Raw genomic sequence first — 27949 nt, 5'->3', positions numbered from 1 at the left:
CTGCGTAGACGTCTCGACTCTCCAGCACGGCACTTTCACTGGACCCTGATACCGCCACGAACTATAGAGCCGCATCTATTTCCAATTTTTGCGTTAGCACGAGAGCGCGTCGACGCTTTAACATTGCATGCAGTATGCATGATCTAACCAGCATTCGGATCCGTTGCGAAGGAATTTGTTGAAAGGCCCCCCATCCTCATCATCCAGGAAAGCTCAATTGGTGCGTTGAACTCTCAATATAGCCGGATAACTACGCAACGCGACGCGGCGTGTCTTGCTGGGGTCCTAGGGTGCCAACGAGTAGATCGAACGCTCCTCAAAGCGCCGAAGAGATGGAGGAACAAACGCGTACTCAGGAATTGTGCAGAACAAATCCATCTACTTGTAGATTCTTTACTTGACGTTCGACACCAAGGCTGACATTGCCGGGTCGGTCCGCGACCCATTCGTGCATTCACCACATCCACCAACCGCATCCCAATTTCTCCCACCTGCCAGAAGCTATATACTTCGCTTACAATCCTGCCAATTACAAGAACGCGCCATCAGGCCTCACAATAATGCCAAGGTATACGCCCCGATCTAGTACAGGGTCGAGTACAACTTAGCGGGATGAAGCGAAGGAACAGTCCACGATGCTTCGCCAAATACCTGCATATCATGTATGTGACAAACCAGCCGAGATTTACAAACTAATCACGAAGGCTCTAGATTACACCGCTGGGATACGTATAAAGCCTCAGATAGTCTTCCCGCTGCAGCTTTCAGCACCCTTCTCCAAAACTCATCAACCGCACGTATTGTCCGAGCATGAAGTCGTCTTATATCCAACTGCTACTCGGGGCCTTCTCTACTTGCCTTGCATCACCCCATCCGAAGATCGGAGAGGAGACCAGTTCTCTGCACTCAAGCGCCGTAGCGTCGAGGGCTGCGCCAAAATGGATCAAGATTGACGATACCGCGAGGATCAATAACGTTATCACTGTAACATCATCTTCGGGTGTTTCAGCCGCCAACGATGGTCTTTACATCGTGCGCCCAACCGGTCAGATCCAGCGATACATCAACAGCGCTTGGACAACCGTCGACAACTACGAGCAGACCTACCAGATCGCCGGCGCTAACGGCAACCTTTGGCAGAGGCACCTCGATGGTGGTACATTCCGCTGGCTGGGTCAGCCTGGAGAGTGGGAGTCGACGAGTGGTACAGACACGAGTGTCTACAGCATCGTTGCCGCGGGTGATCAGCTCTTTGCACAACGAAAAGACGGCTCCGTCGCACGCTTGTCTGACGGCGCTTGGGTTACCATCGACCAGCCTCCCATCACAGATAGTTCCAGCTCGACCCAGATCCTGTTCGACGATCAACTCACAATGTGGAATCGTCTCTACAACGGCACCATCGTACGCACGCCAGCGCCCTACAACGCCGGTCAATGGAAGATTGTCGACAGCACTTACACTGCCAAATTGGCCGTGGGAGGTAACAACGTCTACAGATGGGATAGCAGCGCGAACCAAGTTCTCAAGATGAATGCGACAAGAGGGTGGACTCTGATCGACAGCGGCAGAGTGGTCAACAACATTTATGCGATCGGAGACTATCTGTATGTTGAGCTTCTGGACGGAAGTTACTCGCGGTACTCAGGAACACCAATGGTTTGGGAGACGATCGACCAGAGGGCTTCCAGAGGTGAGGTGGCTGGCGATCGCAAGGGCGGCCTTTGGCGCTTGATGGGTGGTGGTCAGATTTGGGAGATGGTGGTTTGAAAGCGACAAGACGCTTTCGTAATTAGTTCGAGATGCTATTACTGCTTCTAAGGAATACAAATACATTTCTAGTGGTATTTCCAAATCGCAAACCCCGTTTAGCAGCAGACATCATCGCGGCGATGTACAAGACGAGAGAGCCACGTCACTTCGTATGCCTCAAGGTGGTTTTGTACCGGACCTGATTATACTCTGTCCACCTGCGACTAAGATAGCACGCGGGTTCTGAAGAATGTTAGATATTTTGCAAAGACAGCCAAATAAGGCCCAAGGAGCAGCTCACCGCAGGACTACTTCCACCTTCCTTCCGTCCGACTTGACGAGTTGTTCTTGGAGGAACTCGACACCCGCAGTCAGTTCTGTATCGAACGTCCTCGTATAAGTACCGAGGTGAACGCGTTCTAGACCTTGAAGCGAGCTACAGGCCTCAATGAGCCAGTCGTGTTGCTGGGCTCCAACGTTACTATCACTAGCTGTTTCTCGTGATATCAGGCCAGCAACACTGCTTTTGTAGAAAGAAACCTTCCTCACGTTTCCTCTAACTCCCGGTGGCAAGTCTCTCAACCAGTTCATGAGCCTTTGTGGGCTGGTGAACTCGAGGACTGCGGAACGATAGGGCATGACCGCTGTCTCCGCGAAGATCTGGCGACATGTAGACGGTATGCGGAATCGAACGTGTACCTCAGAGCTCGTAATACAGCGGGAGTAGTGCTGAGGAGACGGGATTTGCGTGGTGGTCTTGTCGACATGGAATCGCACATCATCGAACACGTATTCGTAGACTCGATTGCGAAGTTCGGCAGGAAGTCGCAGTAGTGGTGAGTCGCGGGCGTTGGCCGCAGTGCTGATATACGAAGTCAGTGTCCATCTTATGCTTGTCTGGCAACCGATTGAGGCTTACATGTGAGCTAGATCTTCAGTCATGTCGAGGCAACCCTAGAGTTGACGAATACAGAGTGTTAACCAGATGTAGAAATACATGGGATTAGTTGCCCTGGAGGTTACCTAGCGGAGTCAAAGCGTTTTGAGGCGCGCTTGCGGTTCGCGTTTGCGCCGGAACATACCTATATTTTGCGTACGTCATTGCTTTATTTACCCTACCTGCACAGGTACAGTTACCTCTGTATTCGCTTACATGTCATTAAATATACCTTTAGGAACGCCTGAGCAAGTATTGTATGCACCTGGGCGTTTGATCGACTCATAATCCTGGGCTAAGTAGATTATTGTAGAGATATGAGCGCTTTACTAACCTCTAGTCCTAGGCAGAATAAATCAACGTAGACATATGAGCGCTTTATTGGCCTACAGTGTTGGGCTCATTAAATCATAGTAGGCGCCAGACGCCGATGTGGTCGAAGTGCACTCCCTCGTCTTGTCAACCTATCACGACTGTCTAATCTAAATGTGACGTCCTGAATGTCAAAAGGCCTACGATATGGCTTGCAGTATTGATTGCAGCGGCTGTATCGGGAGATAGAAACTCACCTTCACCTAGTTGTTTGTCGTTGTGGAGCGGTGATGACGTTTCCGACGACATTCACTACTAACGTGACTCCACGCTAGCGGCTTGGCCAAAGCTGGAGCTTCTACTTGATAACGCTTGCCCTCACCTTCTCCCCTCCATCAACATCCCACCTGCGTCCCTCGCCACGCAAATGCGCCCAATTATTGGAGAGCGCGACATCTCACGCAGACCATCACGAACCGACACAAATAGTAAGCCCAGCTCTCACTCCCAAAATCCTCAGCTTCACTGACATCGCCACCAGCTCTGGGCAAGGTCTGACAACCCGAAACGTCAAATTGCACGCTGCACTAATTATCCGCGACGAGCGGTCTCTTTGTCAGGAGCGTCCGCCCTGCAAGTACGAGCTGGCTTGTACTTGGCCTCTCTAGGGCACTCAGAGTGACACTGTTCGCACGCTGGCCGTGGCAGAACAGCTGTCGAGGTTATACTGTGACTGTCGCAGGTCGACTCGCGGTCACTCACCTCCCGCTTCGTTGTACGCACGAAACACATTTTCGGTAGTATCGGGAAGATAGCGCTCTCCGAACTATCATCATACACGTGCGGGCACCTGTATGACAATTCTGGATAGACGACTTCGCATGCCAGACGCCCCATCTGGTGATATGTAACGCCTATCATTACATGTCATGGATTGGAGGACTCACGCGTCCGGGCGCGTGACCTCTGGGCCACACCGGAGGATGGGTCCCGCTTGCTAGTCTTGTATTCCGGGATTAGTAAGGAGTTATGCCCCCATCTGAACACTGTACAGGTGCGCAGTCAACCTACAGTCCCTGTTCAGGATATCCACTCTCTCGGTGGTCTCCTCGCTAGATCGCTCTCGGGTGATTTAGTGACGCGTCAACGGCGTGTCATGGGATGCGAGGCAGTGTCTCTACCCACTTGGATATACAGGATCAACCGAGCTCGAACCGCATTTCGAGTGTCTTCCTGGTAAGGTACTTCGTATGAGCGCTAGATCGTTCGCGAACTCTGCCTTAGCCGATCAGAGATCTACTTTTTCATTGAGTCTTGGCCTTGACGGCGAGGCTTGAGGAAGGATTTACTAGTAGGACGTCATAGTAGGGAAACAGGTAATCATTCTAGTATGATAAGATGATGGAATTGCTGTCCACAGGACATTCTGAATTGTATGCTTTGTCATTATACTCTAATCACTGCTATCGTCTCCTTCTCGTCTACCCCAAGACTTCTCATAGCCAGCCGCTAATGTCGGATCTACAAGCCCAACAACTCTAATACTTCGTTTAAGCTTATCTTGCCTAGTATCTCTCTGGTGCCTTCGCCATGTATCGCGCACATCCCGTGCTCTTTTCACCAGACCATTACTATTCCTATTATCCTCTTCATCAGGCAGTCTTTCTTCATGTGCCTCTTCCACCCACGTTTTGCTAGCCAGATATGGTGAGGAACCCACCGATTGAGACCTCGGGATTTGCGACGCGTAGACAGGAAGCGGAGGTGGGAATTCGAGCGCGGTTGGAGAAGTCGGCGGAGATGAATTGTACCAGGATGACCTGCGCCAGGGGTAGTCGGATACTGCGCTCGACTTTTGTCGTTCGTGCTCACTTGGAAGAGCGTCGCAGCTATTTGTCGCTTCGGAATGCGATGTTGTAGCCGAAGACAGGCGGACCAACGCAAAACCTCTGGGGAGCCGGAACAGAACACTGCGGTATCCTTGAGAAGAGGAATTAGAGGCTGTTCTTTGTGAGCTATGGGAAGGTTTTTCGGTCTCTGTATGTTCGATAGATCCAGCGCGTGACTTGTTGGTCCCCTGGCCCTTAGCCCGGGACGGAACGCTTGAAACAGATTTCTGATGGGGAGTGGTAGATCCTTTGGTAAAGCGCGGGGGTGTCCCTTCATCGACGGATGGTTGTTGGTCTTCTCGATCAATGTGCTGGAGTGGTGTCCAAAGGCTCCTCTTTTTAGTTTTCCTGCGCATGTTCGAAGGCTTTCTTCCTTCCGGCTGCTCTGACATCGACTTGTAGGTTCTCGATCGGAACTTTGGAATTGGTATGCAGCCGCACATAGACAACCCCGTTGAGGTGACATTCCGAACGCTGCTTCGAGGTCGAAGAGCTCTGCATTCATAGTATTGGTCCGCCAATACACCATGATAGTCCTGCGAGAAGCCTAGAAGTAGCAACTTATCGCTCAGCTCCTCATCTTCGCATTCGTCATCCAAGAATGGGCTCGCACGGTACAATGGTGGTAATTTCTTCCCTCGTAATGCTGGAGATATTCGCGTAGTGCTGTCTTCATTCGGAGTGGCAGACCAGTATTCGCATCCAGTCTTTGTCTCTCTCGGCCACATTATGCCCAACGATACGTATGCTTTCGCTCTACGTGAATCATTTGATGTTTGGTATATGACATCTGCGGATGGTTCTGAAAAGGTAGGAGAGATAAGAGTGTCTAGGGCCTTTCCATGCGACGAAGATCTCGACAGTTCGCGTGTTGGCTGGTTAGATGCAGGGTCCGAGTATTGACGTACAAGTCGCAATGGTGCAGGCTTAAAGTCGCTCGTTTCAGCCGACCAGGACCAAGACTCTGTCCGTATGCTGCCAATACTGGGAGAAGGCTCTGGTATTAGTGGGGAGCATTCGCGGGTCGCAGAGACCGGAACAGGCTGAGCAGATGGGATGGAATCCCATTCGGTGGGCGCTATCCATGGAGTGAAGTTAACATCGGTGTCCATTTGCTTCGGCGGTGATGGCATGATGAGAGGGTAAAGTGTCTGACTACCTGGAGTCGATGACGAGACGTCGCTCAACGTGCTTGGATTTGGCGGTACGGTTCGAATGAAGGACTTGAAGGATCCCACGGTTCGGTCCATGTTCTCGGGCGGTGATGACCTCAAGGTATGATGCTTCAAGGATCCCTAGGTAGATGCGCTCCTCCGTCCTGGACCGTCGCGAGCAGGTACAAGCTGTTGGAACACACTCCTTACTTGCGCACTCCGAAGTGCTTCCAGAAGTTTACAAACAAAGAAGAGCGCCATCAAGAGCTGCACGTGGCGATCAACAGGAACGGATCGCTTAGGGGTGCCCTATCGCAAAACAAAAGTCAATAACTTTTCTATTTTGGAGCCTACGGAATGAATGCGGCCCCGCATTGGCCCAAGCAAGATCTGTACACAGCTGCTAGTAGAGCAGCTCATTGCGAAAATCCACTTTGTTTCTTCTCAGTGAGGTGCTTAGGCATCTGGAGGCCGGGTTTCCCAAGCTCGCGATTCCACATGTCGGCACCTGGAGGACATGCAGTCACAGCTAAGCGCTAGCTCCCAAAGAGGACAATGTGTTGTGCAAGCACCAGTCCGAATCGATGAATGGCATGATGGGTGATGTTGCATGAAAGCAGTCTGTTGATTGAAGAGGGTGGGACGCATGCATCATGTCAATTCGCGTATTCCAGCAACGCCAAGCCTCTTCGCCGGATTCGTCACTAGCGCTCAACCATCTCCAGCCCTGAGGCGCGGCCATCTGATCAACAACTGTAAGCTGCACGACATCTCAATCGACAATCATACTCTACATCATGTACAATCTCCACACTCATACCGCCGTGATTGGTAATGTGAGACTTATTTTCCAGGCAATAACGTCAACATTGCTCTCGTCGGAGAGACTCGAAAACGCCCCAGTTCAGATTGGCCTAGAGCCGGATGAACAACTCCCCGCACAGCGTTGGATGTGGCAGCCCATCAGCATCGCATGCACGCTAAACATACTTGCGCCAAAACGCCATATCGCGTCTTGTGCCCGATCTGAAAGGTTTGCTATCTAGTCTGATTGGTTCCGACAGCGATTTCCTGATTTCGGCCGCGCCTTTGAGTGCCACCGTAAGCCAAAGTCTTGCTGCACCGACCACGTTTTCGCGGTATTGTAAGGTGATGGAGCAATGTGGTTAGTGCGATGGCTTGAGGCTGAAGTAAGATGTCCGGTCGAAAGATGTTACACTGCAATGTTGTCCCGAGGGGTGTGTGTGAAGACTCCTGCGCTCTGACTCTGCGCCGGTCAAATGGTATCTTCGTCCGTTATGTCGTATAATCACGGCATGCAGCGAGTATATCTAGGCTGACAGTCGTGCCCAAAGTGACGACCAGCCAGACAAAATCTAACTAGCACCATCGTCACGAGTCGTTCAACTCGCAGCTATCTCAGCCTCGCATCCACGCCAACCCAGAGAAAAACTGAACAGCCTAGAGCCTACGTTAAGGTTAGGTTACCTACTTTGCAAAGTTTTAGGTTAACGTAGTCTACAGACCTGTTTAGTTTTTTTCTTGTATGAGGTGCATCCACCTCATATTATTTGGCCGCCTTCCTTCGCAGTACTGCGCAGCAACTAGCATATCATGGCGACACCTTCATCACTGTCCGTCCAGGACGAACTAAAACCCGATATACTTCACACAGAGCCCTTGAGCAATTCAGTGTCTGATAGGCTCAAAGCTCCCGAACCCGAGAAATTCAAGCCTGGCTGGCGCTTTCTGGCTGCCTTTGGCAGTCTCTGTATCATCACACTCATGGCCGCACTGGATGCCACTTCGATATCGGTGGCGCTACCAGTATGTTTGTGATATCCACTACGCACTACTGTGCTAATACACAGCAGATTATGGCCAAAGCACTACACGGATCTGCCATTGAAGCTTTCTGGAGTGGAACTTCTTTCCTGTTAACATCAACCGTCTTCCAGCCCGTTCTCGGATCATTCTCACATATCTTTGGGCGCAAAGCACTGATCTACGTTAGTCTGGGATTCTTCCTAGCTGGCTCAATCATCCCCGCCGTGGCCGACAACTTCACCGTCGTCTTGGTCGGTCGATCAATTCAGGGAATTGGTGGTGGCGGTATCATTTGCTTGACAGAAATGGTCGTAGTCGATACTGTACCGCTCCGTGAGCGGGGAAAGTGGTTCAGCTTCTTCGGAGCTATGTGGTCCATCGGCACGGTGGCAGGACCTCTTCTCGGTAAGTGGCACATACCAGGACGTCAACCTGGGCAAAAAATAAAACACCCTAGAGCCTACGTCGACGTTAGGTAACCCACTTTGCATATTCTTACCTCGATGTAGTCTCTAGACCTGTTCATTCTTCTCCTTATATTAGGCCCTTAGATCTAAGTAGTCTGTACTAACAACGTCTAGGTGGTGGTTTTGCCCAAAACGTATCATGGCGCTGGATATTCTGGATCAACTTGCCCTTCCTCGGCCTCGGAGCTGCTTTGGTGACAATGTTTCTCAAGCTCAACCAGAAACATGGCGCCTTCTTTGCGAAGCTCCGAGAGGTCGACTGGATTGGTATGGTGCTATTCCTTGCCTCGACGACTGGTTTCCTCATTCCCGTCACGTGGGGCGGAGTGCAGTATGCCTGGGACTCGTGGCGTACTCTCGTGCCCCTGATTGTCTGTGCCATCGGTATGATCGTCTTCGTTGTGTATATTGAGTACTTCGCCGCCAACCCCCTCATCCGCACCTCGGTATTCAAGAACATGTCCGCTGCCGTTCTTTACGTCTCGACAATCATTCACGGTATCATACTGTGGGCCATCCTTTACTACATGCCACTCTACTTCGAAGCTGTCAAAGGCTTCGGTCCGATCCTTGCCGGAGTGGCCATGTTTCCGTGGACATTCACTGTGGCACCAGCTTCAGTCGCAACGGGCATTGCAATCGCAGTCACGGGACAATATCGATGGGCAAACCGCGCTGGATGGTTCCTCGCCACACTCGGCATGGGCCTCCTCATCATTCTCAAGCCGAACACATCTACAGTGTCTTGGATCTTTCTCAATCTGGTCGGCGGTGTTGGAACGGGCATTTTGTTCCCTGCCATGGCTCTGGCCGTACAGGCTTCAGCGACGGCCAAAGACCAGGCCTACGCCGCGAACATGTTCTCCTTCTTCCGTGCCTTTGGGCAGACGCTTGGTGTTGCCATTGGGGGCGTCATCTTCCAGAACCAGATGAAGAAGAAAATGCTTACGTTCCCTCTACTTGCTGATCTGGCGGCGGAATATTCTCGCGATGCGGCTGGGCTAGTGGAGATCATCAAGGAGATGCCTGAGGGAGAGATGAGAGAGCAACTCAGGGAAAGTTACACGGACGCACTCAAGTACATCTGGATCGTCATGTTGGCATTTAGTGCAGTGGCCCTGCTCGGCAGTTGGTTCATCAAGGCTTACGACATGAATGGTGCCATGGACACGGAGAGGGGTTTCGTGGACAAGGACAAGGTTGGGGACGTTGAGAAAGAGCAGCCTGTGATGTAAGAGGCTAGGTGCGGATATGAAGATTCTTGTTTTTTTGGAAGCATCAGCGCGGCGTTGGAGCTTATTTGGTCGACCAGATACATAATGTTAATCTCTTGATACCATAATATTGAGTGTGTCTAGCAACGAAATTGATGTTGTCTGTTGTACAGACTCGCCTCACGATGGAAGTTGAAGAAGGCCTCGAATGTATTTTTGGTGCACAGGCGGGCGAGACTTCGCTCGACCGGGTCAAGCATCAACGGTTGGGTCTCAGGAGCGGCCGGGATGAGTCGTGAAACACGCCGTCGTGCGTCGTGACCGTTGACACCTGGGCAGCGATCCGGGCAAGGGTCTGGATGGCAGACGTGCGTCATCACCAGAACAACTCATCGCGATTATGCCGTCCACCTATCTTATCAACTGAGTTTGACGCAAGTGGCGAGTCAAGTGCCAGAGTATAACATGACGGTAGTAAGATGTGACGCAGCAGGAATTACAAATGCCGTTACATTCACGATGTAGGAGGTCGAGGTCTGGCCACCTCAGGCATCAATGCCAAACGCCTAGCAGTCTCGGATGCAAAGAAGAAACGGCACCGAAGAGGAATATTAGTGAACAAAGCTGCTGTTGAGAAGAGTGAAAGACATGCGCGACCACGGTCGCACAAAGGTGATTAAGGATTTGGGTAGCGGGCAAGAACATGGTGCTACCCCAGCCACGATGACGGGAGAGTGCGTCGTCAAGTTGTTAGTTGCACCGCCCTGCAGCGGCTATATAGCGGGCGTTGTGCGGTGCGTCTGCTGGGATAAAGGGGCAGGTCAGATGACAACGGCGCAGCGAGTGACGCGTTTCTTTGCTTTGGCTCCCAACAACAACCACGGTCGTCCAGGACACTCTCGTGAATGCAACGGCGAACACCCTGCAAGCTTGAATTTGAACGTGTTTGTCGCACCGAATCGATATTCAATCGTCGCGGTTCGCACATGCACGCTACTGCAGGCTCAATCTTAGGACCCACTAGCGCACACGGGCTGCCAATCACGCCAGCACTTGGCGGCCTCTCATCAGCGCACAAGCTCCAGCCCCGGGCGCCCCTTCCCTTCGACGCGATTGACGGCTCTTCTGACAACTCTCCCAAAAAGCAGTGCCACACGGGAAGCCGGCTCCCAGACACCTTCAAGCACGCGCAACCCTCACCTCAGTCATTCGTTTCAGGAAACCAACCAGCAAAGACAGCACCACAGCAGCAACCTGCACCTAATACACCCCCCCGTACCATCACCGTCACATTCACCGTGCGCCAAGCAACGCTCCGCCGGCACTTCCTCATCCGCGAACGCCTGCATCGCAAGAGCGACCGACTCTCGCCCTCCTCGTTCCTGCCGTCCATAATCGATTCCGGAGACCATTGCGCGCCCTTGCGAGGCTAATTGACAGCTTCACTGGAACCAGCCTACCGGATCCATCGATCGTGACGACCCTGAGCAAACCGCACCTGCCTCCCCCGCCCACCGACACCCGCTCCCATGCCTAACGTGGCCATCCCTTCTTCATAACAGTCGCCTCCGACACTCGCACCCCCAACACTATTCTTCCCATCGACCTTGCTACCCACCGCTGCCATGAAGGAGTCATTCGCTGCCCTTCTGCGCACGGCGGCCGGCAAGCTCACCCTTTCGCTGCTCGTGGCTTCGCAAGCCACGGCCTATAATTTCAAACCCGTCCCAAATCCCAACCTCAACCTCGACGATCTAGGCCGGATAGCCTTCGCTGGAGATTTCGATTCGATATCGCTTTACCAGTATGAAGGCCAAAATCAAAATACTCCCGCTACTGGAGGAGCTCTCCTTGCACGCTACCCCAACGGCGTCTTTGCGACGATCAACACCACAGATGCCGACATCAAGGCCATGTGCGCGCTCCAGGTCAATGGCGCGGAACGAGTCGTGTTCGCAGGCAACTTTACTAGTGTTGGCGATCTTCGCACACCTGGAGGCATCGCGCTGCTCGACCCCAACAACGGCAATGTTACTCCACTCGAAGGACTTACTGGATCGGTCAACGCGCTCTACTGTGATAGAGATGGCGGTCAGGTCTACGTGGGAGGAAGTCTAGAAGGTGCGAACTCGTCCAACGCTCTAGTATGGAAGAACGGCTGGGAAGACCTATCGTTCAATGGCTTCAATGGCCCCATCCACTCCATCATCCGGTCCAACGACAACATAATTTTTGGAGGAGAGTTTAACGGTCTCGGAGGAGGCAATGCGTCGATTGTGTCGAGCGAAAACAACACGCAGGTCATCCCCATCGCTACCGCAGACATATCCGCCCAGACAAGCTCCGGCCAGAACGGTCTCTCAGACCCCAAGAATATCGCATGCAAAGCCGACTTTTCCACGCAAGGCGCCGGCTCGACATGGCTGCTCGCCGATCGATCGCCCGGGTTCTGGAAGGCCGACTTTGGCTTCGGTTTCGAGCCAACAAGCATGAAGCTCTACAACACGGACTTCGAAGGCCGTGGTAGCAAGACTTTCCGCTTCACTGCACTTCCAGACGGCGGTATCTTGAACCTGACCTTCACTGACCCCGGAACCGGACAAAAGCGCTTTTGCGACGCCACATGCCCCCTGCCCGAGGGCAACACCACTGCGCAGGACTTCTCCTTCGTCAACGTCGTTGGTATGAACGCTTTCAGGATCGACGTCTCGGAATGGTACGGTCAGGGTGGTGGTCTTAACGGTATCCAGCTGTTCCAGGACGCCATGTACTCCTATGCAGTCAACGACTTCAACGAGCCCAAGAACTGTGGTTCAACCACGTCAGGGTCAGAAGCAACCTCTACCGGCTCTTGGCAGGTCTCTCCGTCACACGACAGCTCCTCCAGGTATCTCACCACATCTCTGCAAGGCACACCCATCGACACTGAGTCGACCAGTGTCACCTTCCTGCCCGATATCAAACAGTCTGGCAACTACTCTGTCACCATTTACACGCCTGGATGCCAGGGCGATGGTACTTGCGGCACCCGCGGTCGGGTCAACGTCACAGCACAATTGGGCGGCGAGCCCAACAGCGTTGAGCTTTGGCAGACCAACAACTTTGACAAGTACGACGAGGTCTACAACGGCTTCATCGATGTCACCGATGGCTCCCGTCCACAAGTCATCCTTCGACCTGCAAGCGGACAAGGCCCTGGCCCCTTGACTGTCGTTGCACAGAGGGTGCGCTTCACGCTTCTGAAGGCTACGTCAGGTAACTTGAACGGTCTCTTCGAGTACAAGCCTGGTCAGACCGTAGACGCGGACGACTTTACCAAGTCGGTCATCACTGCCGCCGGAGCCAGCCTCATTCCTAGGGAGAAGGCTTTCGTTACCACTGTCACAACAGGCGACAAGACACTGTATGTCGGCGGATCCTTCAACAGCAGCGACGACCGCAACAACATCTTCGAAGTTCGACAGGGAGAGGACAAACCCAGCGCACTTCCCGGCAAAGGACTCAACAACCAGGTCATGACTATGTTCCACAACGCTAGTACGCTGTACGTCGGTGGTAACTTCACCAACACGGCGGAGAACAACGTAGCAGGCCTCGGCGGAGTGGCTACCTTGAACAACAACCAGTGGCAACCCCTTGGTGCCGGTGTAGATGGTGTCGTCCTGTACTTGGTACCGTTCTCGCTCAACATCACGGCTAATACTCCCGAAGACGTGCTCGCTGTCAGCGGATTCTTCAGCCGGGTCAACGCCTTTGGTAACAACCCCAGCACCAGCGTTAATGACTTTGCAGTCTGGGTGCCATCTCGTGGCAACTGGCTGCACAACCTCGACTTCTACTCTCTAGCCATGTCCGGCAGACTGATGACTTTCGCTGATGTGCCCGGAGGTGAACGCTGGTATGGCGGATCTGTATCATCTGGTGCTCTTCTCGCGAGCGGTACTGCTGAGCTCGAAAGTGGAGATGAACTGTCACTCAGTGCTTTCCCCATCAAGATCCAAGCGCAACAGCAGCAGCAGACCCCTTCTCGTAAGCGAGCCATCGTTCAAGGACAAAACCTCAACACCACTGGAGTCCGTACTGGAACTTTCTACAAGGAAAACGGCATGAACAAGACGATCCTCGCTGGACACTTCGCAACCAAGGGCGCAGAGGATCGCAACATCACCAACCTCCTCATCATTGATGGTAACGACTCTGACAAAGTAACCGGCTTTGACGACGAGCTGGATGCCAACTCCACCTTTGCGGCTGTCGCTGTCTTGGACAATGTCTTGTATGCCGGTGGCATGATCAGCGGACAGCTCAACAACAATCGTGTTGCTGGTGTTGTCGCCTACGACCTAAACAGCAATTCGTTCACGAAGGCTCAGCCCCCACCGTTACAGGGTGTGAATGTTACAGTCAACGCCATCGCTCCACGACCGAAGTCCAAGGACATCTTCGTCGCAGGTCAGTTCCAGTCCGCTGGCGCCTTGAGCTGTGCTGCGGTGTGCATCTGGAACACCGAGCGTAGTCAGTGGACTGCACCAGGCAATGGCCTTTCCGGTGACGTCTCGTCGCTCACATGGGTTAGCGACAACAGTCTACTCATTGCGGGCAACCTCACTTCTGGCACCAACCAGACCAAGATTCTGACCTACGACTCATCAAGCAGACAATTCGCAGTCGTCCCCGGTGCTAACGACCTCCCTGGTCCGGTCACTGCTCTAACCATTGCCAACCGTAACGGAGACCAATTCTGGGCCGCTGGCACAGCAAGCGATGGCACTGCGTTCCTGCAGCGATTTGACGGTACCAAGTGGGTGCCTGCTGATGGGGCTATGTTCGGTAGCTCGACCGAAATTCGTGGAATTCAGGTCCTCTCTCTGTCCGAAGACCATGGCGACTCCGATATCATCGACCGCAACCAGGATCTCCTTCTCATGGGCCAGCTCAACATTACTTCATTTGCGGGTAAAACAGCATCTGCCGCGCTTTTCAACGGCACTACACTCACTCCTTTCCTCCTTGCTACCAAGGGCCAAGACGGTTCGACACAAACTGGAAGCCTGTCCTCTGTGTTTGTAGAGAACCCCAACTCATTCTTCAGACAGTCAAGTAAGTCGCAGAAACCATTTCCAGTCTCGGTCTGTATGCTAACGACTCCCAGACAAGCATCTCGCGCTATGGGCCATTGTTCTCATTGGCCTCGCCATCGCTCTCGTCCTCACCTTCCTCCTCGTCGTTATCGGTATCGTTATCGAATGGTTCCGCAAAAAGCAACAGGGCTATTCCCCTGCCCCGACGTCTTACCCCGATCGGTTAGGCAACGTAGGACGTCTGCCGCCGGAGCAGCTGTTCGGAACGCTCTCGGGACCTCGAGCCCCAGCAATCTAGGCGGTTCTGCCACCCCTGCGATTTTGACAGCCGATAGCGATAGCGTTGCTCCACAAGACACATCCAGCGGCCCTGTAGCTGTCACGACTGATGACAGGGTGATACCAGTCCCTGAAATTCGAATTGTAGCGCCCTCGACTGATGATGGAGAGACTCCAGTCCCTGATAGTGGCCCTGTAGCCGCCTCGACACCACTTGGAGAAACTGAACAATCGAACGAGACAGGCGACAGCCAGGACTATTCAATGGCGGACTTGCTACCGGCCATGTTTCGTATTTCCGATTTCATCAAGACGACGACGAAAGCCTAGTGGGCTGATTGATATATTTAAAGTTGGGACTAGGATTGATTTGATACCACGCGGCTAGCGCAGCCCACCATTATTTCCATTGCTTTTTTCTTTCTTCTACACTTCCTCTTGCATTGGTGTTTCCTTTGAATACTTCCATGGAAGAGTTCACGAACGAACGCTTTTCTTTTCTTTATGTCTTGGCGAGCGTGAAGGGCGCGTTGGAGAGATGCGGAGCTGTAATGTGTACTTCTTCAATGGGATTGAAATCGTAATCAGGGCGGCGGTAGTGGCGGAAGGAAAGACGGTGGGTGTGTGCTAGTTCACGCACCAGGAGAACTGGGTTGATGGGGAAGGGGACGGGAAACCGGTGTACATGGACAAAACTTGTAGTCTTCTGGGGATGTACGCATCCCGATGCTATAATATACTCATACTCTAGACATGTTCACCTTCCCTTGAGCTTCGTTCATTCACGTCTAGCTACACACAACAAGTCTACCTGATGACGACGAAATACTACAATAGCTCCGCTTCCTTGAGAGGTTTCAAAAGAGCTCTCACTGCCTTGTCTTACCAGCAGTGACCCAGGCCACCTCGACTACCTCAGTATCCGCCACGCGTAGGTATACCGAAACTCCCAGCTCCGATCCACCTCGGTATGCGGCAACTCCAGATTGATAAGACTGGACATGCCTTCAAGACGTGGGGATAAACCCCCTCTCAGCATACACCTGTCGACAAACTCGCAGCAACGGAAACCTTGCCCTCGCATGTGAAACGATTCCAGCAGTAGTAATATTGCCAACCGTCCCATCACTATCCGCAATCACATACTGATATATCGCCCACCTCAACTCTTTCGGCAGACGAAGAAACGCCGACTCCTTTGCGTTCCGCTCAGTGATCTGGTTGGCCGTTTCGTCGAAGAACTTGGCTGGCCACGGCCATTGCGACGCCTCTGGTGCGACGGCGCTATTGCCTGGAACAGGCACTTGTTCGAAGAACAGTGTCTTTCGGTCGAACTCGTAATACAGGTAGAGCGACCATCGGGATTCCGCTTCAGAGAGGACTTCGCGGCCGGGATCGATCCACGGTGCCCAGGGTGGGGAGGTGGCTTTGGGACGCTTGGTTGGGAGGCCGTCGCCGAAGAGGGTGGGCTGCTGGGGGTTGGGGGTTAGATCAGTTGAAACGGACGTCATGGCTGTGGGTTGTGGGTTGTGGGTTGTGGATTGTGAATTGAGTGTTTACGTTATAAATGTTTGTTCGTCTCCGCCAACTCGCTGCTGAGTAGAAGGGGACTTCTTCTGGGCTTGACATTGCGAATGAAGGGTGGTGCTTGGTGGTGGGTGACAACGGAGGGAGTAGCGATACAGTCATGGGATGATTTGACTCGGATGTGGGATCCTCTGTGCAAAACACCGCAGATTTCGAAGGTTGAGTTGTGACTTACAAACAGTGGAAGGCTAGTCCCAAACAGGCAAGGTCACGTTGCCATGCACAATTCGAGTGAATAGGTCAAATTGCTGAGTCTCGATTAGGTCGTCATTGATCTTGATGTTTCCGCCTAGTTTCTACTGAGCATCGATCGCCTTCGCCTTTTTCTCGAACATCGTCGTCGAGTTCACCACCACAACCTCCATTTCGCGCCCAAAGATCTTGGTAACTTCCTTCTTCACCCTTTCAGTCGTCTCTTCCGTTACTCGATAGTTCCTCCCATAATTAGACATCACGGTGACTCGCTGAACACCAGGCAGTGGTACGACAGTCGCGACCGATGTACTCCTGAAGTGTCCGAAGCAACAGGCTGGAACTGCGATACTTCGTATAGCGTTGCACTGGTCCTGCGAGAGCGCTATAGTCTTTGGCAAGTGGTGCGTCGAGCGGCACAAGCCGATGAAATCATTGAGGCTGAAAAGCATGAGCCCAGTTTCTGAGCGCGTTTGTCGGCAGGTTTGGCTGAAGACGAAGAGACATTCTTTGGGTATTCGTTTCCCTTGCGACGTATCGACTACAATGGTCGCCTGTGTATTCAACCTTGGACTGATATGATGGCCGCCGAGGACATACTCGTATACAGCATTGCGTATCTCTCCGGGGAGACGAAGGAGTGGCGAGTCGCTTTGGTTTTGCAGGGTTCTATCATGGTGAGCGCTTTTGGTGAGACGAATAGATCCGTTTCGGCTTACCTCGCGTCCGCCGTCTTCTGAGAGAGACGTTCCGCCAGAGGAAACTCTTTACCGTTTCTGAGTTGCATTGTAGTCAGCAAGTTCTTGTATGCATGGGAGTATGTAGCGGTGATGTGGGTATGTGGTTGACCTACTTCCAAGTTCTTAGCGACGCCGCACGTGCTGGTACCTAAGTGGCTGCCAGGCGACACGTGAGTCCCGCTTTGACCCGGATGCACACAATGAATGGAGATCTTAGTGCCACCTTATCTTAGAAAAAAACTAAACAGGCCTGCAGGCTACATTAAGCTAAAATCTTGCGAAGTAGGTAACCTAGCGACAACGTAGGCTACAGGCTATTCGGTTTTTTCCTAGGTTGGCGTGGTGCTCTTATATTTGCGAACACATGAAAGAGGATGTTATGAACTCTGGAGGTTTTGAGTGCCTCATGGGCGATGTATCGTCGTAATACCATGACTGTCTTGATGGGATTAAAGTATGGCTTTACGTTTAGCAGGTCATAAGAAACGTCTGAAAGTAGCTAGAAATGATGATATGCATATCCCTCATAACTTCGAGTCGCCCGAGAAACTTACGTACTCTTCTTCTTCCTGTCGCACACCCTGCCACATCTCGGCAACACGCCATAACTTTTCCATTCCAATCTTCTCCAGTAGACTTCCTCTTCTCTTTCGATACATTTCATCATACCTCTCATCATCGACCACCGTCGAACCGTCTTTGTCAAATACCAACATCTTGCCATCCTCAACCCACCCTTCGCCGTGGATATATCGGATGAACTGATCTTGTATAGCTCCTGCTATCCTCCTGTCGCCATCACTGAAGTAAGGGTCGAAATTCTGCAAGAGATATGCAACATCGAGCTCATGGGCTGCGAGACCCTTAAAAGGCCCATCTATTGGGTTGGGGACGTGGAAGTGGTATCGTGAGGCTGGTCTTGATGGTGAGAGAGCTTTCCACCCCCGATACGCTGCTAGCGCTGGTAGATAGAAGCGGAGTTCAGACGCGAGTACTAGCAAGCGCTCTCCCTGAACTTCCTTTGATACGTTGCCATCGAGACGATAGACCTGCAGGAGCCCGAGGGTCTCGAGTGGAGAAAGGTGCGTTTCGCACGCCTTAAGAAGACGCCCAAAACTATTGGGCTGGTCGAGGAGTCGGCCTTTCAGAATGAGGGCGTCGTGCTCCGTGTCGCCTATCACAAATCCCTTGCACCATGATGGCTTGTGTATGGCGCTTGACCCATCCATTATCGACTCGATCGTGACTTCTTGTGCGAAGAATTGGCCGTCGACTGTTGCGGCGAAATGCTGTGCTAAAGGTAATCTCTGAGCTAACTCTTCCGCATCGTTGTCCAATAAGATCCTTCTCCTGCTCTCGACATCGTTGCTATCGATTTTCAGATAGATAGACTGGTCTTCGCACATCTTCTGATGCCACCATTTGTTCCTCCACTTGCGTAAAGATGCCTCACCACTCATAATGACAACACGCTCAAAGAGTCCCTCGTCCCCAACGTTCGCGCAGAGGAGCGTTGATAACGAAATCGCTCCTGCCGACTCGCCTGCAGTCGTGATGTTGTTCGGATCGCCTCCAAAACCCGCAATATGCTTCTTGACCCATCGGAAAGCTAGCACCTGATCTTTATAGCCCATGTTACCGGCTGCACCAATCTCATCGCTGGCCAGGAAACCAAATACGTTGATTCGATATGCCATTGAAACGCCAATGAAGGGTTTACCGGTTTCTACACCTCGCTGAACAAATCGAAGTAGATCATACTGTGGCCAACTGTTTGCTCCGATGCTGAGACCACCACCATGTACCCATACAAACACTGGAAGACCTTGTCCTCCACTCTTTGCATCGCTCGGGATATTCTTGGGCACCGTGACGATTACGTTCAGGCAGTCGAACTCATTCATTCTCTCTGTATCGCCTTGACCCGGGCTGCAAGGCAAGACGGCATCTCCGACTAAAGTCAGGTCCCATGCCTGAGCTCCACGTAACTGTGGACATGATGGACCAAATTGAGTAGCGTCGAAGACTCCGTCCTCACCAACTTCAAGCCTGTCGTCTGGAATCGAATCCTTGTATCGTGCCGGTATTGATGCGTATTTGAGATTGCGAAACTGAGTTGTTGATGTTGTTGATGTACCGCGTAAGGTCCGCTGTAGTGTGGGGTGCTGGAGGGTATTCTCATCGATCGACATTGTTCGTTTCACCTACGCGTTACCTTCCAAAACTCTTGATGAGGATACAAAATGGCACCCGAACTACATATCGTCATGCACCCGCGCTCGCCAGCCTCCCCGCGTAGCACCCCAGACCGCTGACATAGTGTGGGGAGATGTGGGGCTAGACCTCGGCAATGGGAACGGCACCTGGGCAGCGTCTTGCACACACGATTTCGGAGATGTTGAGTAGAACGTCTGTTCTTAGAAACTGCGTTGATTGCTGAAGATATGAAGTTGAGGAAGGGTAGGAACTACGCGTATTGATGCAGAGGTCACATACAGTCAGAGGCGCTAGCCACGCGGGGATCGGGCATCTTCGGCCCTGTCCAGGGTGCGCTTTTGTGTGCCACACAGCGCTATCAGCCAACAATGAGTTATCTCTCTTGCATTAATCGCACGGAGAAGCATATCAAGACCACTAGGCTATGACGACAAGGCTTCAAGAGCGATCGGGCTGTATGCCCAGGTGTATTCGGTGTTTACCTAGCGTGTCAGCAGGCTGCATTAGCGTCTTGTCCCATCGCCACCCAGGTACCATCTCTACCTCATTCATTTGGTCACCTCACATCCGAACTCAAATGCATGGTCAACTAACTCCGAACTATGAGATCGAGTAGCGGCCAAAGCCTGCTTGCACTGGTGTCTGTCAGCTGCGTGCACATAACCGATCCTTAATTCCATGGCTCTTGCCTACCTAGGTGGGCATTTGACCCCATTTGGGTGAAATATATTTACAGTGGTTGGCGCCGAAGAATGGAATCAGGACCATAAAAGGATGTCAGTCGGCCATCGATCTATCATCTAGTCACTCTGTCACCCTCATCAACATCTTCCGAACTGCTGATCACCATGCCTGGCTCCACCCCTACGAGACCTGTCGATTGCACGATTGACTTCGATGTCAGCCACTTATCAGGAAAGACTGCTGTAGTCACTGGAGGTATTTACATCTCTTATTTAAAATGCCATAGTCGCAGCAGTAGTAACTGATACGTTCGTTGAAAAGCTAGCTAATCTCTTTGGCAGGCGGCAGTGGTCTCGGCGAAGCATATGTCCGAGCACTTGTCAACGCAGGCGTAAAGGTGTGTTTCGGAGACCGCGACGTCCACCGTGGACAACAGCTCGCCTCTGAACTGAAAGACTGTCGATTCGTACACTGCGACGTAACAAACTGGGACGACCAAGTCCGCCTCTTCAGCGAAGCCACCTCCCTATCCACCACCGGCAAGATCGACTACGTAGTCGCCAACGCCGGCATCATACACGCAGACGACGTCTTCACATTCGATGGTCCCGCCCAACCACCCCAAAAGCCCAGCCTCGACATCATCTCCGTAAACCTCAACGGCGCCCTCTACACCACCAAACTCGCGTCCCACTACTTCATGATCCAAAACGGCACTTCCCCATCCCCCTCCCAAACAGACACCTGTCTCGTCCTCATCGGCTCTGGAGCGGCTTACCTAGACTGTCCCCGAGGGCCCCAGTACAGCGCGTCAAAGTATGCGATGCGCGGCATCATGCATTCGCTGCGTCGGACGGCGTACTACTACGGGTCTCGCATCAACATGATTTCGCCGTGGTACGTGCGCACGGGTATCCTATCGCACGAAGATTTCGATGCCGTGGAAAAGGCGGGGGTGCAGTTCGCTACGATGGAAGATGCGGGGCAGTGTTTATTGAGGATTCTGAGTGATGCGAGTGTCAACGGGCGGTCGCTCTTTGTTTCTGCGAGGAAATGGGCGGAGAGGGGGTATGTTGATTTGGATCTGGATGAGTATCCGGGCAATGGGTTGTTGGAGGAGATTCAGGCTGATCAGGTCAAGTTTGCGCCTGTAGAGGCTGGTCTATTTGTCTGATCGTTCATTAGCCGTGGTGAAGCCCATGGACAACAGCAAATTAATGGGATACGAGAGATGATCTGGTTAGTAAGTGCTATATTGATCCAGTATGTCCATTTGCCCATGGTCCTTTTGCGTTGAAATCGCACCATCTGCCGCAGTAACCTGCTCCTCTATTAAAGTTAAGAAGAGACATTGTGCCCTAAACTTAATGCTAGCAATACGATGCTATTATTTGCCGGCTGAAACAGCGACAGAAGGTCTGGTTTGAGGAGTTTATGTAGATTTTGGGGACTACACCTTAGATTCCAAGCAATGAAACGTGTAGTAAACACCTACGTACTAGGCAAGACCATGGGTTGATACAACGAAGCTCACGAAACCAACGTCCAGATCTCACTCGTACTAGACAACCCCCAAACCCCTCCCGCCCGATCACCCACAACACTAACACCCATTCCACTCCTATTGTCTATCATCTCCCACACTTCCGGAGTGCCAGTATATCTCCATAGAGTCCCATCACCGTGTCTACTATACAACAAGCCCCCAACAGCATATATACCCACACTTCCAGCTTTCTCAATCGTTTTCCAGCTAGGACCAGCAGTGTTCAGCCACACTACTAAGCCATCGCTTTGCAATTTGTAGAATTCGTTGCCGCCAACTGCGATGGCGATATTCTTCGCGTTGTCGTCAACGATGGCCCATTGGCCTGAATTGTGAGGCCATAGGGAGCGAACAAGATACCCGTTCGTGAGCAAGTTCCAAAGTGTTTTGTCGTCGGTGACGGCTATCTGTTTGGAGCCAGGGGCGGAAGGTTGCTCGATACTAAGCCATGTACTGCCAGAGAGCCGGGCTACCCATCCATCTTTGCGCCGCGAGTACAGTTGGTCGGATGCAGCGACGATCTCAATGACGTTTGAGTCGGTATTGCTAAGAGCTTGCCAGTTCGATGCGCTGCCTGTCCAGCGGAAGGTACCTCCGTCGTAGTGTCGTTGGTAGAGAATTCCATTTGCACCGGTAATTTGGGCAGTGTCTTTGTTGTTGTCGACGACTACCCATGCACCATTCGAGTAGCGAAGAATCTGCCCTGATGAACGCATCTGGTAGAGACCGTCGTTGGCCGAAGCGGTAGCTGTGTTGGACGTGACTTGGATCATATTTGTAATTGCTGAGCCTGAATCGATACGATTCCAAGTCGGGCTCTTCCAGCCGTAGATGCTGTGTATACCCATCTTGTCATCTGGATGCATAGGGCGTATGCTACCATCGTAGTAGGCGAACATGATGGCTGCCTCGACGCCGCTGTGGCTCATCCCGAGAGCGTGACCGATCTCATGAACAGCTGTATATCCAAAGAGACGGTCGTCCGTCCACTGGTAGTCGTCATTAAAGGTAACATTGATGTTGCCAGACGACATGGAGGTGCCATCAGAGACCATGGACGTAAAACCGTAACGCGTATCGTCTCGACCGAGGGGAGAAAAGCGGATGTTGATGTCAGCTTTAGCGTTCGAGGCTGTTTGTACGATGTTTAGGGGTACGTAGTTCATCCATTGGGCAAAAGCGGTACTGGGCAGTATTAGCGACCAGGGTAATTGAACTGGAAGACGAAATCGTAGAGATTGACCTGGAGAAGGTCCACACCATAGCCTACAGAATAGCAAACACCCGAGATGTGAAGGCTCAATTTACCTGATCGTGCTTTGCTGGCGCGCTGTAGACAGATCATTCGTGTAACTGTCGAAGCGCCATGTCAACGTCGCCTTTGCCCACTTCGGGCCCCAGAGTACGTATCGTCGCTCAACGTCCGAGGCGTCCTCTGCGTCTGTCGCATTGTAAGGTTGTTCCGTGCCACAACGCGGCCCGCTCATCATGTCCATCATCTTATCGCTGAAAGCCCCAGTGACAGGCTCTTTGAGCTTCTTTTGTATCTTTCGTATGGCTCTCGGAAGCTCGCTGTCTGATACGGACGCTCCAGGCTTAAGCCAGCCGTAGAGTCTATAGAAGTCGTTGACATGCTTGGAGTGCTGCCTTTGATCGATTGCCGGAGATGGAGGTGGGGTTGAATTCGGTGATGCTGAAGTTGCGCTTGGTATCAGAGCGGTAGTGCCTCTGGCGAAATGCTGGTGAGGTGATGCCAAACAGCAGCGTATGGCTCCGAATAGGATGAAAGCGATGGAGAATCTCGCCATCTTGCAGTTCTCCGTACACTAGACGAAGACTGATCTGTAAGAATGCGTTTTCCAGTTCGACCTTCATTGATATCTCTTTTGTATTTCAATGTCACCCAACCAAAGCGTTCCAACATCAGTCCAACCCGATTGTAGCGAGGTGGTGTGTAGGCACGTTGGTGGGGGGCCATGAACCGTGGTTTGAGGCTGTCTTCATCATCAGATATGCAGTGCCCAAAATAACTTCCACTCATGTATTGTTTGGCGCACTGAAGGAGCAATCGTTGCCGAATCCAAGGGAACGTGAACGCCACTCTACTGCTGACCTGGTACATTCCCTTAACAAAGGCCTTGTATATACGGGGATGACAGTGAATTGGCGCAAGCGTTCCAGTACCGTGCCGTACTCTGACATGGGATCTCGTGGGAAGGACAATCCAGATGCCCTGGTACGGGTTCTGTGTAAGATGTGAATACTCACCCATGCATCTTCCGTCCAGTCTGCTTTCCTGAAAGTTTGAATGCTGTGCCACACTGCAAGCCGATTTTGGAGTAACGCGTACACCTCGGTGACTCCGGTCATGAACTATACCTTCACACTTCTCTAAGTCAGCTGAGCTCAATAATGCCCTCATTATATAGCGAACGTCGACATTTCATGCAGTCAATCTAGTTGAGCCTCACCACCGGACTCTTCTATGTGTGTCTTGTACAAGAACTTTCGACGGTCGAAGATCAGCCGCGGTTCTACTCGAATGTAGATTGAGCTCCTTTACGGGATCACGAGACGTGAGATTGGGGGCATCTAGATGAAACCCCGTCCACTTCCAGCCCCCCGAAGCTAAAAGGCTTGACCCGGGGGCCGGATGGAAATGGTCGACGATCGAATCATGGAGCGGACTGCTGAGCTCTGGCGCGATCAGCGAAGCTATTGCCACAGCTGCCAATGGCGCACCCATGTGTAAGGTGTGATGGTATGCCTGATGCAAGGCTGGTAGGACCTCAGTTGCAAGTGGAACAACATGTCAACCGTATTCGAGATAACTGCATATTGTAACTATAATAGCTGTAATATACCGAACGAGTTGGTGGTGACACTGCGGGCGGAAGATCTGCGTCACGTCCATAGCCGGAGATTGGCGAATCTCGGAGCTACGGCAAGCTTGTAGCAGTCGACCCTAGGATTTATAACCGGTAAGTGTACTCGACGATGAGGCATTTTGGTTTCGCAATGATGATGAAAGATTCTAGTAGTAACCAGCTTGTCGATGAAGGGCGTCTTGTTGGGACGAACGCATAAGCGGCGGGCGGCACGGTTCGGGGCGCTTGCTATGCAGTACAAGATCTTACTGCGTTGTTGGTGTAGGGTGATGATTGGTAATGGTTTGAAGGTCACGTAAGGAAGTTGTTGGTGGGTGGACGCCATGAGAATAGGGCAAGGACGAAGGGAGAGGGGAAGAGGTCGCGTCGCGTCCACGGGTGCGACACAAGACGGAAGCCGCGCTAGGCCCGAACCGCACCGCCCCAGCAGGACAGGCAACTACAGATTCTATTGGATTGGCGCAACGCATTGGTTCCACTGGTTTGCCTACTACATGTCTAACCACCCATGAACCTTTTTGACTGGCACAAGCTATGGATTTGCCTCTACATGGCTTTGGACGAAAGTTCTGAGTCGGCCTTTGCAAGCTTGTCGCCATCCTTCTTGCCTTCCTCGTCGCTACCGTTCTTGCCTTGCTCATAACCCACCTTCTTGCCTTGTTCTAAGCCTGCAGCATAACCTTGGTCATAGCCTTCCCTGCGACCTGCTTCTCTAGCAGCTATCTCTGCCGCCTGGATAAGAGGTTGGCGATATTCCTCCTCTACTTGAACAACCTTATGAATGGCCTTTTCGATGATGTATCGCGACGAAGTAATGAGGCCAACCGCGAGCTCTTCCACCTTCTCATCGAACTTCTTCCGAGCTATCGCCCGAGGATCAGGTGTTGTGATAAGCGCTTCCGGCGAAGCTGTAGTAGCACCGGGTGCGGCTAATTCGGGTTCCTGTTTGGTCTCGTAGAGGTTCGGCGTTGTGTCATTGTACTCTTCGACCGTCTTTGCATCTTCACGCTCTTCGCGAGTGCTTTCCGGCCTAATCTTGTTTTGTCCACTCATGTCTTCTCCAATTGTGTCTTCCGTGACTGCGCTTGGGAATTCGGCGGCACGGTCCGTCGCAGACGTTCGATCACGATCAGATGGCGGATCGGCTAGCTTTGCTGACGGTAATGATGCGGAACTGGTTGATAGATTCCGTGAGCGCTTACGGTTTGCGGGTGGGCTAGTCATCTGGGGCAGTGGACTTGCTAGGGTGAATAACTTGAATTGAGTCTTGTCTTGTCTTGAGATTGGTGGCTGATGTGTCTGGGGATGTGCATGTTCATATAGTGGCTGCTGTGTTTGGTAGGAAGTAACTAGCCTTTTGTGGAATGTTTGTCTCGGACGCTTCGAGCGTTTGTCGCTTTGTCAGACTATGCATTGCCTCTCCGTAGGGATCAGGGAAGGGACTAACGTGCATATCTCGAACACTCCAGATTTAGGAAGCCTGCGTGCAATCAGTCGATGCACGGAATCATCGCATGTTACTTACCGCGACATCCAAATTTCCCACACGTAGCTCTGTGCATGGTTCGTCACACTGGCAGCCGTTCATCACATGCAAAAGCCTGTCTTGTGTTTGAGATAGTCCAGTTCTCGTGGGTATACCGCTGGAGCCAGAATCAATTGATAGCATCTATGCCACACTATTCATCCCCTATGCACGCCATTACTTCTACCGACCCATGCTGTTGATCATCTCCCTCTGTGTCGCGCGGTCCCGGTTCGTCTGGCTGAGTGATGGGATGCTCCTCAGGTCACCCACAACGTCCTTTGCCTTTCCAAAGTACACCTCCTGCAGCAGATTGCGCATCTTGAGCTCCATATCCTCGACCATCTTTCCAATGTTGGCGACGTGCGAGGTGTCATCCTCGACGGCCATGTCGGCTTCCACTTGGCGCACCATATTACCGGAGAGGTCAAGACCGCCGAGCGCTTCGCTGTCGGTGCCGAGGGAGAGGATGACGGTGGAGGTGAGCTTGTAGTGTGAGGTGCGGGCGCGGTCTTGGGCGTCGAAGACATGGATGCTGTCCCAGCTGCCGGAGCTCTTGGGCGTGGGGTTGACGGCTGCGTGCATTAGCATGTGATGGATGCGCAGACCCGAGACTGCCTACCCTTCTTCAGCAGGACACAGCCTGCAAAGCCATCGTCCATGTCCCACAGGTACACGCTCGATATGCCGCCCTCGAAGTACCTATCTGCATCAGCCAAGCTCTCCAAGCTGCCCCTTCCCCTGCGTGCACTCACAGCTCCCGGTACACGTCAAAAGCCTCGTTCGCCTTGACCTCCATCTTACGGACACGATCGCTAGGCGTGACACCTTCCTCAATGGGCGGCTCGAACTCGTTGCTCCACGGACTCCTCCAGCTGTCGCCGTCGCGGTTATAGTCGCAGCACAGGAAGTCGCGCTTCGTCTTGGAGCATTTCTTGACCGTCAGCGGTATGTCGACGGACTCGAGCAGGTCCTCTTCCAGCGAGGGGTTGAGCTGGATAATGTGGTCGACATTGCGCTTGACGTCCTTGGGGTTCAGTCGGCGCAGAAGGTCGCTGACATGGGCTGTTAGCTATACACACGGGGAAGGCGGGGTAGGGGAAGCCTCACAGGGCGCTGTCAATGGGGTCCGCCATGATTCTGATTCGGGTCTTGGGCGTGTATCGCTCGGGCGTGATCAAGGTCGGGTTGCTTGAGTATCGCTTGGGTCCTAGCCCCGTCCCCTCAATCTCCAGCGGCTCGTCAGTCGGCGATTCGCTGGCCGGCCCACACGAGTCAGGCGAGTACAGGCGTTGGTACCCCATCCCCGCGACGCGTCAATTCACGCAACAACACCTCAACTCTCTTTTTCGTTGTCGCTGATTATCGCGTTGTATGGGTTGCTGTCCATTCCAGGAAGGGTGTTTGTCCTCGCGTCACAAGGCTTGTGGCAGCAGCGGCCTGTTTCTGTCTCTTTCTCTCAACAATCGCGACTTCCGTCGTCAAGGACGAACTCTTTCACTTCCATCATGACGTGTTGTCAGCGCTCTTCGGGGCTTTCTTTTGATCATGCTAGATGTCATGTCTCGTCTCGTTGAATAAGCGCTTTTCGTTGTGGCAATATAATAGAACTCGTTGCGAGTATGCAGACAGTCGTTTGCATTGACTGCCACTTTTGC

At 52.4% G+C, this 27949-nt stretch overlaps 10 protein-coding genes across 10 annotated transcripts; 4 read left to right on the top strand and 6 right to left on the bottom strand.

Annotated features, from left to right (window-relative positions):
- Positions 1–810: 810 nt before the first annotated feature.
- Positions 811–1770, top strand: J4E88_008836 (uncharacterized protein; the record flags this gene model as incomplete). The annotated part of the gene is made up of 1 exon (XM_049402444.1): positions 811–1770. The coding sequence occupies one exon, from the start codon at positions 811–813 to the stop codon at positions 1768–1770; it is 960 nt and encodes a 319-aa protein (XP_049251681.1).
- Positions 1771–1976: 206 nt separating this feature from the next.
- J4E88_008835 (uncharacterized protein) lies at positions 1977–2391 on the bottom strand (the record flags this gene model as incomplete). Its single annotated transcript, XM_049402443.1, has 2 exons — positions 1977–1995; positions 2054–2391. 2 exons carry the CDS (start codon positions 2389–2391, stop codon positions 1977–1979), a joined length of 357 nt encoding a protein of 118 aa, XP_049251680.1.
- A 5267-nt stretch (positions 2392–7658) lies between these two features.
- On the top strand, positions 7659–9573 carry J4E88_008834 (uncharacterized protein; the record flags this gene model as incomplete). The annotated part of the gene is made up of 3 exons (XM_049402442.1): positions 7659–7871; positions 7919–8276; positions 8453–9573. The coding sequence occupies 3 exons, from the start codon at positions 7659–7661 to the stop codon at positions 9571–9573; spliced, it is 1692 nt and encodes a 563-aa protein (XP_049251679.1).
- A 1604-nt stretch (positions 9574–11177) lies between these two features.
- Positions 11178–14931, top strand: J4E88_008833 (uncharacterized protein; the record flags this gene model as incomplete). Its single annotated transcript, XM_049402441.1, has 2 exons — positions 11178–14652; positions 14705–14931. The coding sequence occupies 2 exons, from the start codon at positions 11178–11180 to the stop codon at positions 14929–14931; spliced, it is 3702 nt and encodes a 1233-aa protein (XP_049251678.1).
- Positions 14932–15944: 1013 nt separating this feature from the next.
- J4E88_008832 (uncharacterized protein) lies at positions 15945–16423 on the bottom strand (the record flags this gene model as incomplete). Its single annotated transcript, XM_049402440.1, has 2 exons — positions 15945–15989; positions 16055–16423. 2 exons carry the CDS (start codon positions 16421–16423, stop codon positions 15945–15947), a joined length of 414 nt encoding a protein of 137 aa, XP_049251677.1.
- A 1532-nt stretch (positions 16424–17955) lies between these two features.
- J4E88_008831 (uncharacterized protein) lies at positions 17956–19335 on the bottom strand (the record flags this gene model as incomplete). Its single annotated transcript, XM_049402439.1, has 1 exon — positions 17956–19335. The coding sequence occupies one exon, from the start codon at positions 19333–19335 to the stop codon at positions 17956–17958; it is 1380 nt and encodes a 459-aa protein (XP_049251676.1).
- A 1161-nt stretch (positions 19336–20496) lies between these two features.
- On the top strand, positions 20497–21506 carry J4E88_008830 (uncharacterized protein; the record flags this gene model as incomplete). Its single annotated transcript, XM_049402438.1, has 2 exons — positions 20497–20587; positions 20674–21506. 2 exons carry the CDS (start codon positions 20497–20499, stop codon positions 21504–21506), a joined length of 924 nt encoding a protein of 307 aa, XP_049251675.1.
- A 378-nt stretch (positions 21507–21884) lies between these two features.
- J4E88_008829 (uncharacterized protein) lies at positions 21885–23753 on the bottom strand (the record flags this gene model as incomplete). The annotated part of the gene is made up of 4 exons (XM_049402437.1): positions 21885–21893; positions 22058–23063; positions 23187–23617; positions 23748–23753. 4 exons carry the CDS (start codon positions 23751–23753, stop codon positions 21885–21887), a joined length of 1452 nt encoding a protein of 483 aa, XP_049251674.1.
- A 1559-nt stretch (positions 23754–25312) lies between these two features.
- J4E88_008828 (uncharacterized protein) lies at positions 25313–25990 on the bottom strand (the record flags this gene model as incomplete). The annotated part of the gene is made up of 1 exon (XM_049402436.1): positions 25313–25990. The coding sequence occupies one exon, from the start codon at positions 25988–25990 to the stop codon at positions 25313–25315; it is 678 nt and encodes a 225-aa protein (XP_049251673.1).
- A 484-nt stretch (positions 25991–26474) lies between these two features.
- Positions 26475–27595, bottom strand: CAP2 (F-actin-capping protein subunit beta; the record flags this gene model as incomplete). The annotated part of the gene is made up of 4 exons (XM_049402435.1): positions 26475–26866; positions 26914–26993; positions 27047–27346; positions 27402–27595. 4 exons carry the CDS (start codon positions 27593–27595, stop codon positions 26475–26477), a joined length of 966 nt encoding a protein of 321 aa, XP_049251672.1.
- Positions 27596–27949: the final 354 nt, after the last annotated feature.

The sequence above is a fragment of the Alternaria novae-zelandiae genome (genome assembly GCF_023758075.1).
Source record: "Alternaria novae-zelandiae strain BMP 2774 chromosome Unknown scaffold_21, whole genome shotgun sequence".
Lineage (NCBI taxonomy): Eukaryota > Fungi > Ascomycota > Dothideomycetes > Pleosporales > Pleosporaceae > Alternaria > Alternaria novae-zelandiae.
Note: the sequence above shows the minus strand (reverse complement) of the source record. Positions and strands in the feature narration are given on the sequence as shown.